This window comes from Toxorhynchites rutilus, chromosome 3 (genome assembly GCF_029784135.1).
Source record: "Toxorhynchites rutilus septentrionalis strain SRP chromosome 3, ASM2978413v1, whole genome shotgun sequence".
Lineage (NCBI taxonomy): Eukaryota > Metazoa > Arthropoda > Insecta > Diptera > Culicidae > Toxorhynchites > Toxorhynchites rutilus.
The window spans coordinates 157,805,826-157,820,632 of record NC_073746.1 but is presented as its reverse complement, the minus strand read 5'-3'; the positions used below and the strand labels follow the sequence as shown (position 1 = coordinate 157,820,632).

The following is a 14,807-nucleotide window of genomic DNA, read 5'->3' as shown; positions in this document are numbered from 1 at the left end:
AAACACTCGAAAACAAACGTGTAAACAAACCAACAGGTGATAATAAACAGAGGCTTCACGGGGTTAGTAGCAGTCTGTTGTTGTGTGTTGATACGCAGAGAATAGGAGAAACATATCTCTTTCAGCTTTTGAGACCCGCAGATAATTTCAAATTGTAGGACATGATGCAACCTGTTTAAGCCTCGTCCGGAGAGAAATCATGGCAGAATGAGAAGAGAAAATAACATTTCTTCTTGCCCTTAGGCGGAGTGTACTGTTGATCACCGGGCGACGAGAGTAACAGCCCAATAGGCACAAAAGAAGAGAGGAAAGTGAAGAAAGCAAGAAAGAAGTAGGACTGGATCAGCCCGCTTTGGCACTCCGGATCTACAGGCCGCCAACCAACCGTGGTGCGAGCTGTTGGGAAAAATCTTGCAGAACGGTATCGAAGGGGGTCCAAATGAGAGATCTCGTCCGACTGGACGCACAACAAACGAGGTTTTGCCTCAATCTCTGTGGCCGTGCTGTTTTAATTTTTTCTTGGCTTCTTGCTGTGATCGCTTGGTATGCTTTCGGTGACAAGTGCGCTCGTGCTCTGGAATAAACCAACTTAGTTCCGAGTTTCACCTCGGCCCGTCTAGAAGGTGGAGTTGTGGTTTTGAGTTTAATGCAATGTGCAATGTCTGGTCGAATGAAATCGTGTCTGTGACCTCATAGTGATTGCTAATGGTTCCGTGTGAATAGTGCAAATTGTGCAAAGTGCAAAGTGTTTTGCCACTGGAATAAGTGCGTTTTTGAGTGTCTAGCGGGAACAAACAGTGTAAAAGTAGCACACGAAGTTGCAGATACCGATACAGAGAAGACGCGCCATGGTTCACTCAAGCCGCGAAAATTTTGCAGCCGCAATGTTGCATAGCGGCGGATATGATTCCGGTATGACGCCGCACTCGCTGACGATGGTAGATGAGACGACAGTTAATGATTGGCAGATCAGCAAGAGTCACTTTAGCGATACCTCGCCGCCATCGGTGGTTTGGCCCACATCTGAACCGGGGAAAAGTTTCGGCGGAAGTGGCGGCAGTAAATCTACCGCGGCAGCAGTGAATGCGGACGAACACGATCAGGTATTGATCAAATTCCAAGAGTTTAAACTTGTTGATTGCTATATATTAAGAACCATTTTCTCCAGAAGTTTGCTTGCATTCATTTGTGTTCATCATTACCTTCGCTGTGACGCATCACATTCCGATATTTGAAGGTTAAATATACGAGTAATTTGAGTCTGGTATTCACCATCAGCAGTTCGTGATTGGATTTCCGAAAGGCGATGCGTGACCAAGTGAACTATCTGTTCAATTAACAATGGTGTGTTTTGACGTAGGACTACGTCTTTCATTTCTATACTGGAATGTAAGTTCAATGTTTCGAAAATGAAAGCGTTACGCCGGAGAACGAGATTTTGAGCATTAATAGCTCCTAAACAACCGAACCAAATGGTATGATAAACACTTCATTCGAATGATAAAATGTCTACGCGTTATATGCTTGCTACTTTTTGATCCAAAAACTTGTTTCAATAGCCCTAAAATTGCTTTCAAAACAGGCTATTGAAATCACACCAATCGGTATATAAGCAAGTGCCGCTCGGAAAACCACTCAGATGTGATTGCGCAACGATTGAGGTACGATTGCTGGAATGAATGTGTCTCTAACACAGACTTCAAAACCATGGAGCCTAGGGAAATCGGCATTGCAGAATAGATGCAAATTGCGGGTACTTTTGCAATACGGAATGTTTCCCTAACACAGATTCCAAAACCATGGAACCTAGGGAAATCGGCATTGCAAAACAGATACAAGCTGCGGGTACTTTCGTATTCGTTTGCGTTTCTACAAATCGGAATGTTTCCCTAACACAGACTTCAAAACCATGGAGCCTGGGGAAATCGGCATTGCAAAATGGATGCAAATTGTGGGTACTTTTGTACTCGTTTGCATTTTTGCAAACTGGAATGTGTTTTCCCAATACAGATTCCGAAACCAAGGAGTTGGGAAAATCGGATAATTGCAGATACATGCAAGTCAGCAGTACTTTTATACCCCCATGCTTTACACTCCGGAATTCATTTTGCTAACACGGTCTAAAAAAGCGGGTACAAATGCAACGCTTTGGCTCGGTTATTCAAGACTGTATTTTAAGATATCCCTTCATGTCGCCAGCTCACTGAATTTCTACGCATACCGTTCGACGATTAGGCAAAATGTTGATAACTATTTGCTGCGATAACTACTATCATAATGCATGAATTGGGATTTGTTTACAATTGAATTCGTAAATTGTTTCATTCATTCACTAGTTTAATCAATAATTTAATCTATACACACAAAAGATAGCTCTGCGCAGCATATCGTACCCAATGAGTAACATCCGAGGTGCGATTATTGATAATTGAAGAAACACAAATGATTACTAAGCCAACGGCAACCCTACGTCAACCTTACGGTTATATCATAGGTATAACCCATCCATAGTTTTTTTTTCTATCGTTTCCATCGGCTTCGAAAACATTGAACCACTAATATCATTTTTACGCAAGGGCGGAGGCGATCTGGCGTAGGGGTAACATCCATGCCTCTCACGCTAAAGGTCACGAGTTCAATTCTCACTCCCGACATTCTTCCAAAAATGGAAGTAAAAGTGACGAACCAGCTAAATGAGTTGAAAGTCACTATAATACAGATATATATAAAAAATATATATATATATATATATATATATATATATATTTTTACGCAGGGCAGCGCATTAGTAGTAGTGATCGCTTCATACACTGCATGCGTTTGTCCTGTCGCAATTGAAGATGCAAAAAAGTGTTTGAAAGCCGACGGGTGCAGATGAGTGGTTTGAACCCGGTAGTCATTACTGCTTATTTCGTAGTGTTGTGTTGTGTTCCGTGCGGTTTGTGTGATGGAGTCAAGTGTAGCCCTCAGATTACATTCTTTGCGGTGGAGAAGTTTCACCCAATTAGAACTCTCCTCTATGAAAAATGTAACGAAAAATTAAGGGATTTCAATTGCATATTACGCAAAATCGTTATTGGGATATATGTTACACTGTATACCATTGGAAAAGGAATAATTTTATAGAGATGGTATAACTAGTAAACAATTTCGCGAATTAAGTAGGTATGTTTTTAGAATTCACTCTCTGTATGCTCTGTTGGGGAATTGCAACAAACAACATGGTTGCATACAATTCGACTCCATTGTAGATATGGGCAAACCGTTCTCGAACGGTACGAAAGAACTAGTTCCCCCGACAATTTGAATCATCGTTCGATAGCGGCATTCGTGAGCTTTCGATAATAGAACTTCTGTTTTTACCTAACATTGCGGCTCCGTTCAGTCCGGCTGCAGGAAAGAAATGGAATTTAGAGAGAAGGGCATAATGCGAATGCGTGTGAGCATGACCATCGTTATTTCACATCGCAATAACAATCAAATGGATACCCGAGCGGGCTTATCTTCGATACCTCGATTTTCGCCAAATGCTCCTTCAGTTCGGCTGCAGAAACAAAATGAAATTGAGAGAAAACAGCATAATGCATAGGCGTGTGAGCCTGGTCTTCCTCATCTCACATCGCAACAACGATTGAATGGATTTCCGAGTAGGCGCAAGTTTATATACGGATTCGGGAGATTTCCATAAAAGTTACAAAATCTCCTTAAAGTTCTACGCCAAGTTTCTGTCTACGCCTCTAGGCTCAGCCCCTTCTACTTTTTGTCACGATTTTTATCACATCATTTGAAATCCTATTACGTCTTTCAGGAAGCGTGCCAAATCAGAAAACAGGTCACGTTTTTATGAAACAAAGTTAACGTTGATAACTATTTTCACTGTGAAGGAGTTCTCGTGGTTTGCATACCAATCGAATCGGAAATTCTCTAAGATTTGTTTGATGTGCTATACATTACAATTCGCTAATCTCTAAACGGTTTAAATTCATGGAAACTGGAAGAATTTTCTTTTTCCCATACATTTATTCTGCCGATTTGTGTGCCAATCCTACCCGTATTTCGAATGCTTATAATTCGAACATTTCTTAATAGATCGGAAAGATGTTTGCATCAAATGATAGGAAATAGTTCTACGCGTCTATCACAATTAATAAAATGTTATTTTTCATGAGATGAACACTTGAATGACTGTAAAATGTCAAGCGTTATCTAAGCGCTCTAACTGCCAAGTTTTGATTGGTCCGGTTTATGGTTTCCCCAACACAGACTTCAAAATCGATGTACCTGTGGAAATCCACTTTGCAAATATACATGCAAGTCGGGGGTATTTTTGTTCCCTCCGAGCTGTGTTTTCCTAACACTGACTTCAAAATCAATGTGCCTGGGGGAATCCGCTTTGTAAATACATGCAAGTCGGGCGTATTTTTTGGTGTTGAGTACTTTTGTACTCGCTTGTCGTTGTGCAGACTGGAATATGTTTTCCCAAAACGTACTTTTAAACTGAGAAGTCTGAGAAAATCGTCATTTCAGATACTAGAGTTGAATGAACTTTCACGATTCTACATAAACATGAGATGTGCAGTAATTCCAGAGGGAAATATAAAATACAATGATCGTTTGACAATTCTTCCGTTTACATTTTTTGGTAGTCCTAGGCATCATATCAATCGTAAAAGGACGTTCATCAAATTTACTTGTAACGAAGAACATAATCTATTACAATGCATGAATTGATCTTACATGGCAACTGTTTGAACTTTTTACTTACAAAGTATATACTTACAAAGCAATATGTTGAATTCAATTGAATTCGAAAATTGTTTCATTCAATCAATAATTTATTCAATACAATACAAATATTTACTTACGTTATATCATAGATATAACCTACCTATTTTTTCCACAAGGGCCCTTCTCAGGGCTAGAGGCAAAAAACAAAAAAAAAGGGATGGAATGAAACCGCAGTTGCGAGTGACCGGATTTCATTCATGTCTAATGCTGATTTCAAACACAGCTCGACATAAGAAGAGGAAGCCCTCTGTATCAAAGTGTGCTAAGACAAAAAAGATGCATGCGGGAAATTTTGTTGTTTTTTGGTATCCATAATTTTGGAATATAGATATACACTGCATTTATTTAGATACAACGTATATTTCATTCCTTAGTTGAAATTTCTATGCCTAATAACACATCTTGAATGTATCTTGAGTGGCAAGCGCGTGAACTCAGTGCAAGTTGAAAGTAATTTCTTTGAAAAAAGTCATAGGAGGGTTGTGTCCGAGACACGACCGCATAGTTGACGTAGGATTCCGTCAGAAGGATAGTAATCAGTCGTTGGATGGTGCGTATCAGATAAAAGATGCCGAAATTGCCTCTGATCCTAGACGAGATGCCTCCTGTGTTATGTATGGATGAAATAAAGGAAAAAACTCACCAATATAATATAAAATAATTACCAATACCGAACACATTTATTAATTTTTCTCATCAGTGTTTACATGTTACTTTAATATAGAGAAAACATATTTGAAATGGAAAAGGTAATTTTCTTTTAAAATGTTCACATTCTGAGTGTTTATTCAACCCAATGCGAATTTTAATTGGACTAACAGCATCTAACACAATATGTAGATCATATGGGAAATCACTTTTTCTAATATCTCTTCACTTTCAATTTTTCTCGCCGTATAAACTTTCCATGGGTGAAAATGAACACAACAAAACAGACAGCTTGAACCAAACGACCCGTTCTCGAGCAGGAATACACCTTTGTTCTTATTTATGAAAATTGGAATAAATCGTTTCATATATCGAGTCATTTTACACTTACACTTGTGCTAAATTTTTCACAACACACGATTGATATGAAATTTCACGAAGCAACCAACATTATAGTTCCAAATTTAAATTTCATTTGCTAGAATTAATTATTCACTCAACTTACTTGCAATACAAAAATGCCCCCGACTTGCATATATTTGCAATGCCGATTTCCCCATGCAGCTTGGTTTAGATGTATCTGTTAGGGAATACATTTCGGTATGAACAAAAGCTCGCCCTACTTTCATGTATTTGCAATGCCGATTTCCCCCAGGCAGCTTGGTTTTGATGTCTCCGTTAGGGACCCGCCGCATGTGTCGTCAATTTCGACCAATCAAAAGTGGGTATTTCCGTTAGGATAGGGGTTAAGATTTTTCAATTGTTCGATAGTTAATTTCATGACATATATTATTTTCTTCAATATAAAAAATTGTTATGGAGTGCCGAAATCGGTTGACGCAAAAATTTCATCAATCCATCGTGAAATGACTGAGCAATAAGCGTTTGAAATTGGACAATTTTCACGATGCACTCGATTTTGGATTTTCAATTTGTACCCCAATATGTTCGAAAGACGTAATCCTACGTCAAAAAAACCCCGGCCAGAACTGTAATCCAACCCGAACTCCCGACATGCTATGTGTGACACTGACCACTCGGTCACTAAGATTTAAAAGATATATCAGAAGTGCAAATAAGTTTTGGGAGATTTACAAAAGACAATGCAACTTGCGCTAAATCGTTAAATGGATTGTAACCATATTCGAGATCATTTCGATGATCTATAAATAACACATCTTCTTGGGATTCTAACCTTCTCGACAGTTTTGCCATCATGTGCCACGCATTATGCGGTGGAAATGCTGCTTTTGACGTAGGACTATGACTTTCATTTTTGTACTGGGGTGTAAGTTTGTTTCGAAAACAAGAGGGTTGTGTTTGGGCTGCAAAGAGTTATTAATGCTAGAGCATTGATCAGATCCACAGATGCAAGAGCATTAATACCTCTTTGTAGGCTGATCGATGTGGTATGATCATCACTTCATTCGAAAGATAAAAGCCGTACGAGAGACGTTTCTTACTTATGGACTCAAAATCATGTTTCAATAGCTCAAAAACTGCAAACTATTGATATCACAAGGATCTATAAATATGGATAACTGCTTGAAAATTCATCTCTGTACCATGACGTACACGATACACGAGTTGTCTGAAACAAAAAAAAACGAACAGATTCTGGATCAGTAAAAATGCCGCTATTGCATGATCTAATAAAAAAAATATATTTGTGAAACAAATTATTGAATACTTGGATAATATCAAGCATTATCCAATCGAAAATCTTACTTTCTAATTGATCTAAGATGTGCTTCTCAAACTATTCCGACCAAAACGAGCAACTAATGTAGCAGCGAGGCTAAATTTGAATATATCAACATCATTACGAAAACAATGGTAACTAACTATCGCGTATCATTCTACCTAATTAAAATAAGCAACGCAATAACTACTGCCTTCGTTATGTACAACTGGCAGTTTTAGTTTCGCTGTTATACTGAACGGACGTGCAAATTCGTTTGCTTCAGAATGTATTCACAGAATATGCTCAAAGCATACTCAGTGCTGAGCTTGCGGTGATGTGCAGAAGCAAAGCAGAATGGAAATATTAAGATAAATATTATTTGGTGGACAAGTAAGTTCAGATTGACACGGATATTGGTCCAACGTCACCTCCAATTCATTGTATTTAACTGTTGCCTTTCTATGAAAAAATTAGGCGCAGTTAGATTTAGTCACATGATAATGCAAATTGTAATTTTAGGTAGCTACCGCCCTATGTGCTAGATTTAAAAATTAAAAAAGAACGAAATACGTATAATTATTCCTATTTTTATCTCAGCTGAAATGATAATAAACTACAATTTCTTTTCTCATGAACGACGTTAAATCAAAATAACAATGACTTGCTCAGCTTGGTGCTTATGGCACTGATTGATTCTTCGTAGCCTGTCAATGGAGCTTCCACGGGAGTGTGCAGAGTCATCGCCGCCCAGTGCCTGACTTTTGTGTACAGTTATTAAACCCGCACCCCATCGCAACCCCAGCCGTCGGGTCGTGGGCTCCCTTCCGACATGCAACCAAGGAACAGCCCAGCTTCTCAGATACTAGTCGACTGTCAAGAAACGCCAAACAACAATCCCATCCCATTCTCACCATCATTCCCACTCAATGGTTGTATGTTTTTTTTTGTCGCTTCCTACTGGTAGGTGTTCACAGTCGGAATCTCGTCTTACCTGCCCAAAAGGTAGTGTGTCGAGAGGTGAACTGTTGAACAGGTTTGCCTCATTTTGGCAGACATCGTTTTGATATCATTCCCCGCAGCCGCGGCTAATCTATTCAATGATTTGCCTCTCGCTGTATTGTGCGGCATACTTTGCGCTTTCCGTTCATGATGCGGCGGTTAATGCTTCCTCGGTAGAAATATGAAACCGGATGAGATGTCTCGTGGGGACCGTCAGTACCGTCAGGTCTTATCTTGGCTGGTTGCAACGAGATTTTCGCTTTTTTTGTGCGACGATTCGAGATTCGCTTTTCACGATCCGAAAGCCCAGATTAGGTTATGTGTTGTCATTTGCGAGTGCGAGGGTGGTGCCTAGTATTTGATGATATACTTGAGTAAACACGTGTGTTTTAGCGCAACAATTGGAGCATTGTTATGTCGGTAATAAAAGATACTTACGATAAATGATATATATATTTTTTTTCAAGAAAATCTTGGGTGCTGCCCTGCTCTAGACAAGAAAGACAATGGAGCTAACATCAATTTTATTTTTGTTTTGTCTTGCTGAGGTGCTTCTCATAAACGGCTAGGGAGCGAGATGAAAGTGGAACAGCGACAGCAGTAGCAGCAGCGATAGCAACAGATATAGGCTATGGTGAACAGATCCACACAAATGGTGGGAGCAATCTTTTTTTTTCCTTGATGAAGGTTTCATTTGTCTGCCTCCATTCACCAGTTTTCCGTATGGAAGTTGAAGTCGGATGTGAAATTCAAGATATGGGAGTTGTTTGGGTTTAAATACCGGAAGACAGTGACGCTTCTGGTGGAGATAGCCCATCCCATGGGTTGTCATTGGGGAATCTCTCTTTAGTTATGTACTTCTGATTGCTGTCATTGTATGTAGGGGATGTGGCCCACATGCTGATGTGGGCCATACAGTTGTCAACTGTTCCTGGTGTATACCCTAATATTGGAGATTTCGGACATTTGAAGTCTCCTTACGCTTTTAACAACAACAACAACAAATTAGTATTAATGATGACAGCATTCAAAATGAATACTGATTGTTCTGAATTATGTTCTGGTTCTGATCGAAATTTTTAAAATCTTCATCCAATTTTAATTTTTTCTTTATTTTATTCTAGTTCACTATTCGTATTACTGATTCTATAGCCATATTTCAAATTTCAATGTTCTCTTCATTCATTTAGAAATGGATTCAAGATGACGAGTCCCAGATTTCAATTGTAGATTCAGAATCTGTATAACATTTCAGGAAAGAGATTTGAGACTAAAACCTAGATTCCAGGTACCAGACACTATACCAAATTTGTAGTTTCAAACCAGATTACCTGTTTTGTCTAGATTTAGAATAGGCTGCTACAGATTTGGAATTATCATGATATAAAGGGTGTGTCACATCAAATTGCATCACGGAAAAAACGCTGTAGAAATTCGCCTAGTAGACCGATCCTTTTGAAAATTTTAGACAGTAAAATAAAAAACTATTAAACAACTTTTGGCATTTTCTTTTTATTCATACTTCGAGCCCAAGCCCGTATGCTCGCACCTTCCTCTTTACCCCGTCCATAAGGTTCTGTACAACGTCAGGTTGTAGTTTTTTTTTGAACAGAAATCCATTTTCTCTTGAAGTCCGCCTCCGATTTGACAGCTTTTGGGTTCTTCCGGAGGGCCTGCTTCATAATCGCCCAATATTTCTCTATTGGGCGAAGCTCCGGCGCGTTGGGCGGGTTCATTTCCTTTGGCACGAAGGTGACCCCGTTGGCTTCGTACCACTCCAACACGTCCTTTGAATAGTGGCACGAAGCGAGATCCGGCCAGATGATGGTCGGGCCCTCGTGCTGCTTCAATAGTGGTAGTAAGCGCTTCTGTAGGCACTCCCTAAGGTAAACCTGCCCGTTTACCGTGCCGGTCATCACGAAGGGGGCGCTCCGCTTACCGCAAGAGCAGATCGCTTGCCACACCATGTACTATTTGACAAACTTGGATAGTTTCTGTTTGCGAATCTCCTCCAAAACGCTGAATTTGTCCTCTGCGGAGAAGAACAACAGGCCTGGCAGCTGACGAAAGTCCGCTTTGACGTAGGTTTCGTCGTCCATTACCAGGCAATGCGGCTTCGTCAGCATTTCGGTGTACAGCTTCCGGGTTCGCGTCTTCCCCACCATGTTTTGCCTTTCGTCGCGGTTAGGAGCCTTCTGAACTATGTATGTACGAAGGCCCTCCCGCTGCTTGGTCCGCTGGACGAATGAACTTGACAAATTCAGCTTATTGGCGACATCCCGGACCGAACTTCTCGGATCACGTCTAAACTGCTTAACTACACGCTTGTGATCTTTTTCACTGACGGAGCATCCATTTTTGCCGTTCTTCACCTTCCGGTCGATGGTTAGGTTCTCGAAGTATCGTTTTAGTACTCTGCTGACCGTGGATTGGACGATTCCCAGCATCTTACCGATGTCCCGATTGACAACTCCGGATTCTCGAAATGAGTGCACAAGATTAATTCACGACGCTCTTTTTCGTTCGACGACATTTTTCCAAATTTACGAAAAATTGACAGTGAAGCATGGCCAACGTGATCTATACACTCTTATCTGATGATAAGCGAAAGCTGAAGATATAATTCCTAAAAATTAAATTTCTACAGCGTTTTTTTCTGTGATGCAATTTGATGTGACACACCCTTTATTACTTATTTCGAATTGATAATTTTGCTGACCAAATCAAACGCGCATGAGGTTTTGCACCACCAATCCAAATGTCGAATCAAGTGAGAAAATGTAAAACGTTATCTGAATTGACACTTTCTCTTTTCTGTGGGCGGTTCAATGGAATGTTTTTTTTACTACATCACAATGTGTGTTCTTTTATCAAAGTAATACAAGGCGGACTCGATTATATACAGTCTCCGATTTCTTTTCACAGTATATAATCGAGACAAAACTTTTTTTTTTTTTCCCAAAATATATTTTTTATTAAGGCACATGTGGCGTTAGCCTGACGGGGCCGGGAGTCCAATATTTTGACAAATTTTGTCTTACAACTATGTTAGTAATATGTAACCGATTACTCGCGGTTGGCTCGAGGTTAGTATTACAAGTGTTCTCATAATTGGTATGTTTCAGTCTCCGATGCTCTATACGTGTGCCCGACACGGTCTACTTCCTATTGGGATGCAGCTGACCATTAATCAGCAACGCTCCCTAGTCTGTACCCCATATCTAGCGTGGTGCGTCTTTCTCGACTCGAGGAATCCAGGATAGAATGGTCACTAGCCGGCGCAATCATCAGTTCGTGTAGAGTTGTCATGAGCGGTACAACCTTTGGCTCTTGTTGAATGATCAGTGGACTGCACAACCTTTGGCCCGTGCATCTGTAAAGAGTGTGTGTATGTATTGCCGCGACTAAGTAAAAGTTTATCGATCGCTAGGAGGGATATGAAACGGGGACACAACGAAGGAAACATCATTAAACGTTGACATCGGCGTTTCTGAGGAACTGGTATAGATGAAGCAGAAGATCAGGATCCCGGCTACCTAAGATATCCCGGACGGGGATATCCGATTGTCTGACTTTTGCTCTCAGTGCTCTAGAGAGCTGAGAGCGAGCAGCATGGAACCGGATACACGACCAGACAACATGCTCGATGTCGTGGTAGCCATCGCCACAATCACAAAGATTGTTTGCTGCGAGCCCAATGCGATAGAGATGCGCGTTTAGGTTGTAGTGATTGGACATAAGCCGAGATATCACGCGAATGAAATCACGACCTACATTCAATCCCTTAAACCATGCACTCGTCGAGACCTTAGGGATAATCGTGTGTAACCAACGACCGAACTCATCTTCACTCCACATGCGCTGCCAACTAACGAGTGTGTCCTGACGAGGAATGTGAAAAAATTCATTATAGGCAATTTGCCTTTCAAAAAGTGTGCCTTCTGAAGCGCCCACCTTAGCTAGCGAGTCCGCTTTCTCATTCCCCGGAATCGAGCAATGAGAGGGAACCCATGCTAAGGTAATCTTGAATAATTTTTCGACCAAAACACTCAATAGATGTCTTATTCTTGTTAGGAAATAAGATGAGCGTTTATCAACTTTCATTGAACGGATTGCCTCTATTGAGCTGAGACTGTCTGAAAAAATAAAATAATGGTCGATGGGCAGTGTTTCAATGATCCCTAGAGCATAGTATATCGCACCCATTTCTGCGACATACACGGAACAAGGATCTTTGAGTTTGAAAGAGGCACTGGAATTTTCATTGAAGATGCCGAAGCCAGTGGACCCGTTTATGTATGAACCGTCAGTAAAGAACATTTTATCAGATCCAACTTTCCCATATTTTTCCGAAAATATCGACGGAATAACATTGGAGCGTAGGTGATCTGGTATTCCATGGATTTTTTGTCGCATGGACAGATCAAAAATGACAGAGGAATTGCAAAAGTATGGGAAGCAAACTTGGTTGGAGATGCCTGGTGAAGGGTGCACGTCGTGGGTAAGGTACTCATGGTATAAAGACATAAAACTTGACTGAGGAGTCAGCTGGAGTAGATTTTCGAAGTTATCAATCACCAATGGATTCATGATCTTGCAACGGATGAGAAATCTGTAGGATAATTCTGTGAACCGAAGAGTAAGCGGGGGTACTCCTGCCAAAACTTCGAGACTCATCGTATGTGTCGAATGCAAACACCCCATGGCTAGACGCAAGCAACGATATTGTATTCTCTCCAGCTTGAGAATATGAATCCTGGCAGCTGATCGGAAGCAAAAACTGCCATATTCTAACACTGACAATATCGTTGTTTTGTACAACTGAATGAGGTCTCCTGGATGGGCACCCCACCATGTTCCGGTTATTGTTTGGAGAAAATTGATTCTTTGCTGGCATTTCTGTTTCAAATACGCAATGTGTCTCCCCCAGGTACATTTAGAATCAAAATATACACCCAGGTATTTGAAAAACATAGAGTGTTGGATCGTTTTGCCGGATAGGTACAGCTGGAATTGGGCGGGTTCGTGCTTCCTAGAAAAAACGACCATTTCAGTTTTCTCCGTAGAGAATTCGATACCCAGCTTGAGGGCCCACGTGAACAGATTGTTCATGGTATCTTGCAACGACTTTTGCAGAGCGACGGGATTAGTACCCGTGATGGAAATAACTCCATCGTCTGCAAGTTGTCTCAGCGTGCAGTCTCTAGTTAGACAATCATCCATATCATTGACGTAAAAACTGTACAAGAGGGGGCTTAGGCAGGAGCCTTGCGGTAGGCCCATAAAACTGTAACGAGAAGATTTTGAGTTGCCATGAGAGAAATTCATGTGCTTTTCTGACAGTAAATTGTACAGGAAATTATTCAGAATTGGTGAAAGTCCACGATTATGAAGCTTCTCTGAGAGAATTTCCATGGAAACTGTATCAAATGCCCCTTTGATATCGAGAAAAACGGAAGCCATTTGTTCTTTGCGAGCAAATGCGATTTGGATTTCAGAAGATAGCAGCGCGAGACAATCATTCGTCCCTTTACCTCGGCGGAAGCCAAACTGCGTATTTGACAGCAAATTGTTCGTTTCGACCCACTTGTCTAAACGAAGTAGAATCATTTTCTCTAACAATTTGCGAATACAGGATAACATTGCAATCGGCCTATACGAGTTGTGATCGCAAGCCGGCTTGTTGGGTTTTCGTATGGCTATCACTCTCACTTGTCTCCAGTCATGCGGGACAATATTCAGCTCCAGAAACTTGTTGAACAAGTTCAGCAAACGCTGTTTTGCCAAGTCGGGAAGATTCTTCAACAAGTTGAATTTAATCTTGTCCGACCCCGGAGCTGAATTGTTACATGAGAGGAGGGCAATTGAGAATTCTACCATCGAAAAATTCTCATAATCGCATTGGAGCGGAATATCGCGTACGACGCTTTGTGCAGGAACAGAATCGGGACAAACCTTCCTTGCAAATTTGAAAATCCAACGGTCAGAGTATTCCTCGCTTTCATTGGTATGGTTCCAGCCACGCATTCTCCTAGCCGTATTCCAAAGAGTATTTTCTTTCATTTGTTTTTATACATACTCTAGCTGACCCTGCAAACTTCGTCTCGCCCATAATGGTTTTTTGTTATAAATATTTTCGAACATTCACGTTTTTTTACTAAGCGAACGTCCATGGGTTCAATCGCAGAACTGTTCATTGAATAATTTTGACCCTTTACAAATTCCTTTTACTATAAATTTCCTAGTACTTCTACCATAAATCGTTATTATAATATGAATTTATTTTCAGACACAATTCTCGGTCAAGATTTTTCATTTGCTTGCAAATAACATGTTACATGGAATACATGTTTGATACAGAAAATTTGTAGCCGATTATGTAGAAAAATAGAAAATAAAACATAGATTACGAAAATCACCTTGTTTTTTGTTCTAACTTTATTTTTCCGCGATTTCTGAGGTACTGAAACTTATTTTTTAAGCGACCCTTGTGGAACTACGCTGTCAAAGAACAAACTGTAGAGCGGTTAGAGAGCTTCAATTTAATTGATAGAAACAACCTAGTTTAATATATTTTCTAAGGATAAAACTAATAATAACAAATTAAAAATGATTAACTTTTATGTTTTGCAACAGAGTCCGAAACAAAAAAAAAAGTTCTGTAACTCTGTCATTGTTGAAATTCGAA

At 40.3% G+C, this 14,807-nt stretch overlaps 1 protein-coding gene across 2 annotated transcripts in view; it reads left to right on the top strand.

The window, feature by feature from the left end:
* LOC129780091 (serine/threonine-protein kinase 24) overlaps nt 1-14,807 on the top strand; it is a 242,469-nt gene that overhangs the window by 31,817 nt on the left and 195,845 nt on the right. Inside the window, exon 1 of one of the 2 annotated variants that reach the window (XM_055788011.1) lies at nt 624-1,103. The exons of the other annotated variant lie outside the window; for it this stretch is intronic. Within the exon in view, the coding sequence (XP_055643986.1) occupies nt 849-1,103 (255 nt within the window). The 5' untranslated portion in view covers nt 624-848. Of the gene's footprint in view, nt 1-623; nt 1,104-14,807 lie in introns of those variants that run through there. 2 annotated transcript variants of the gene reach the window in all.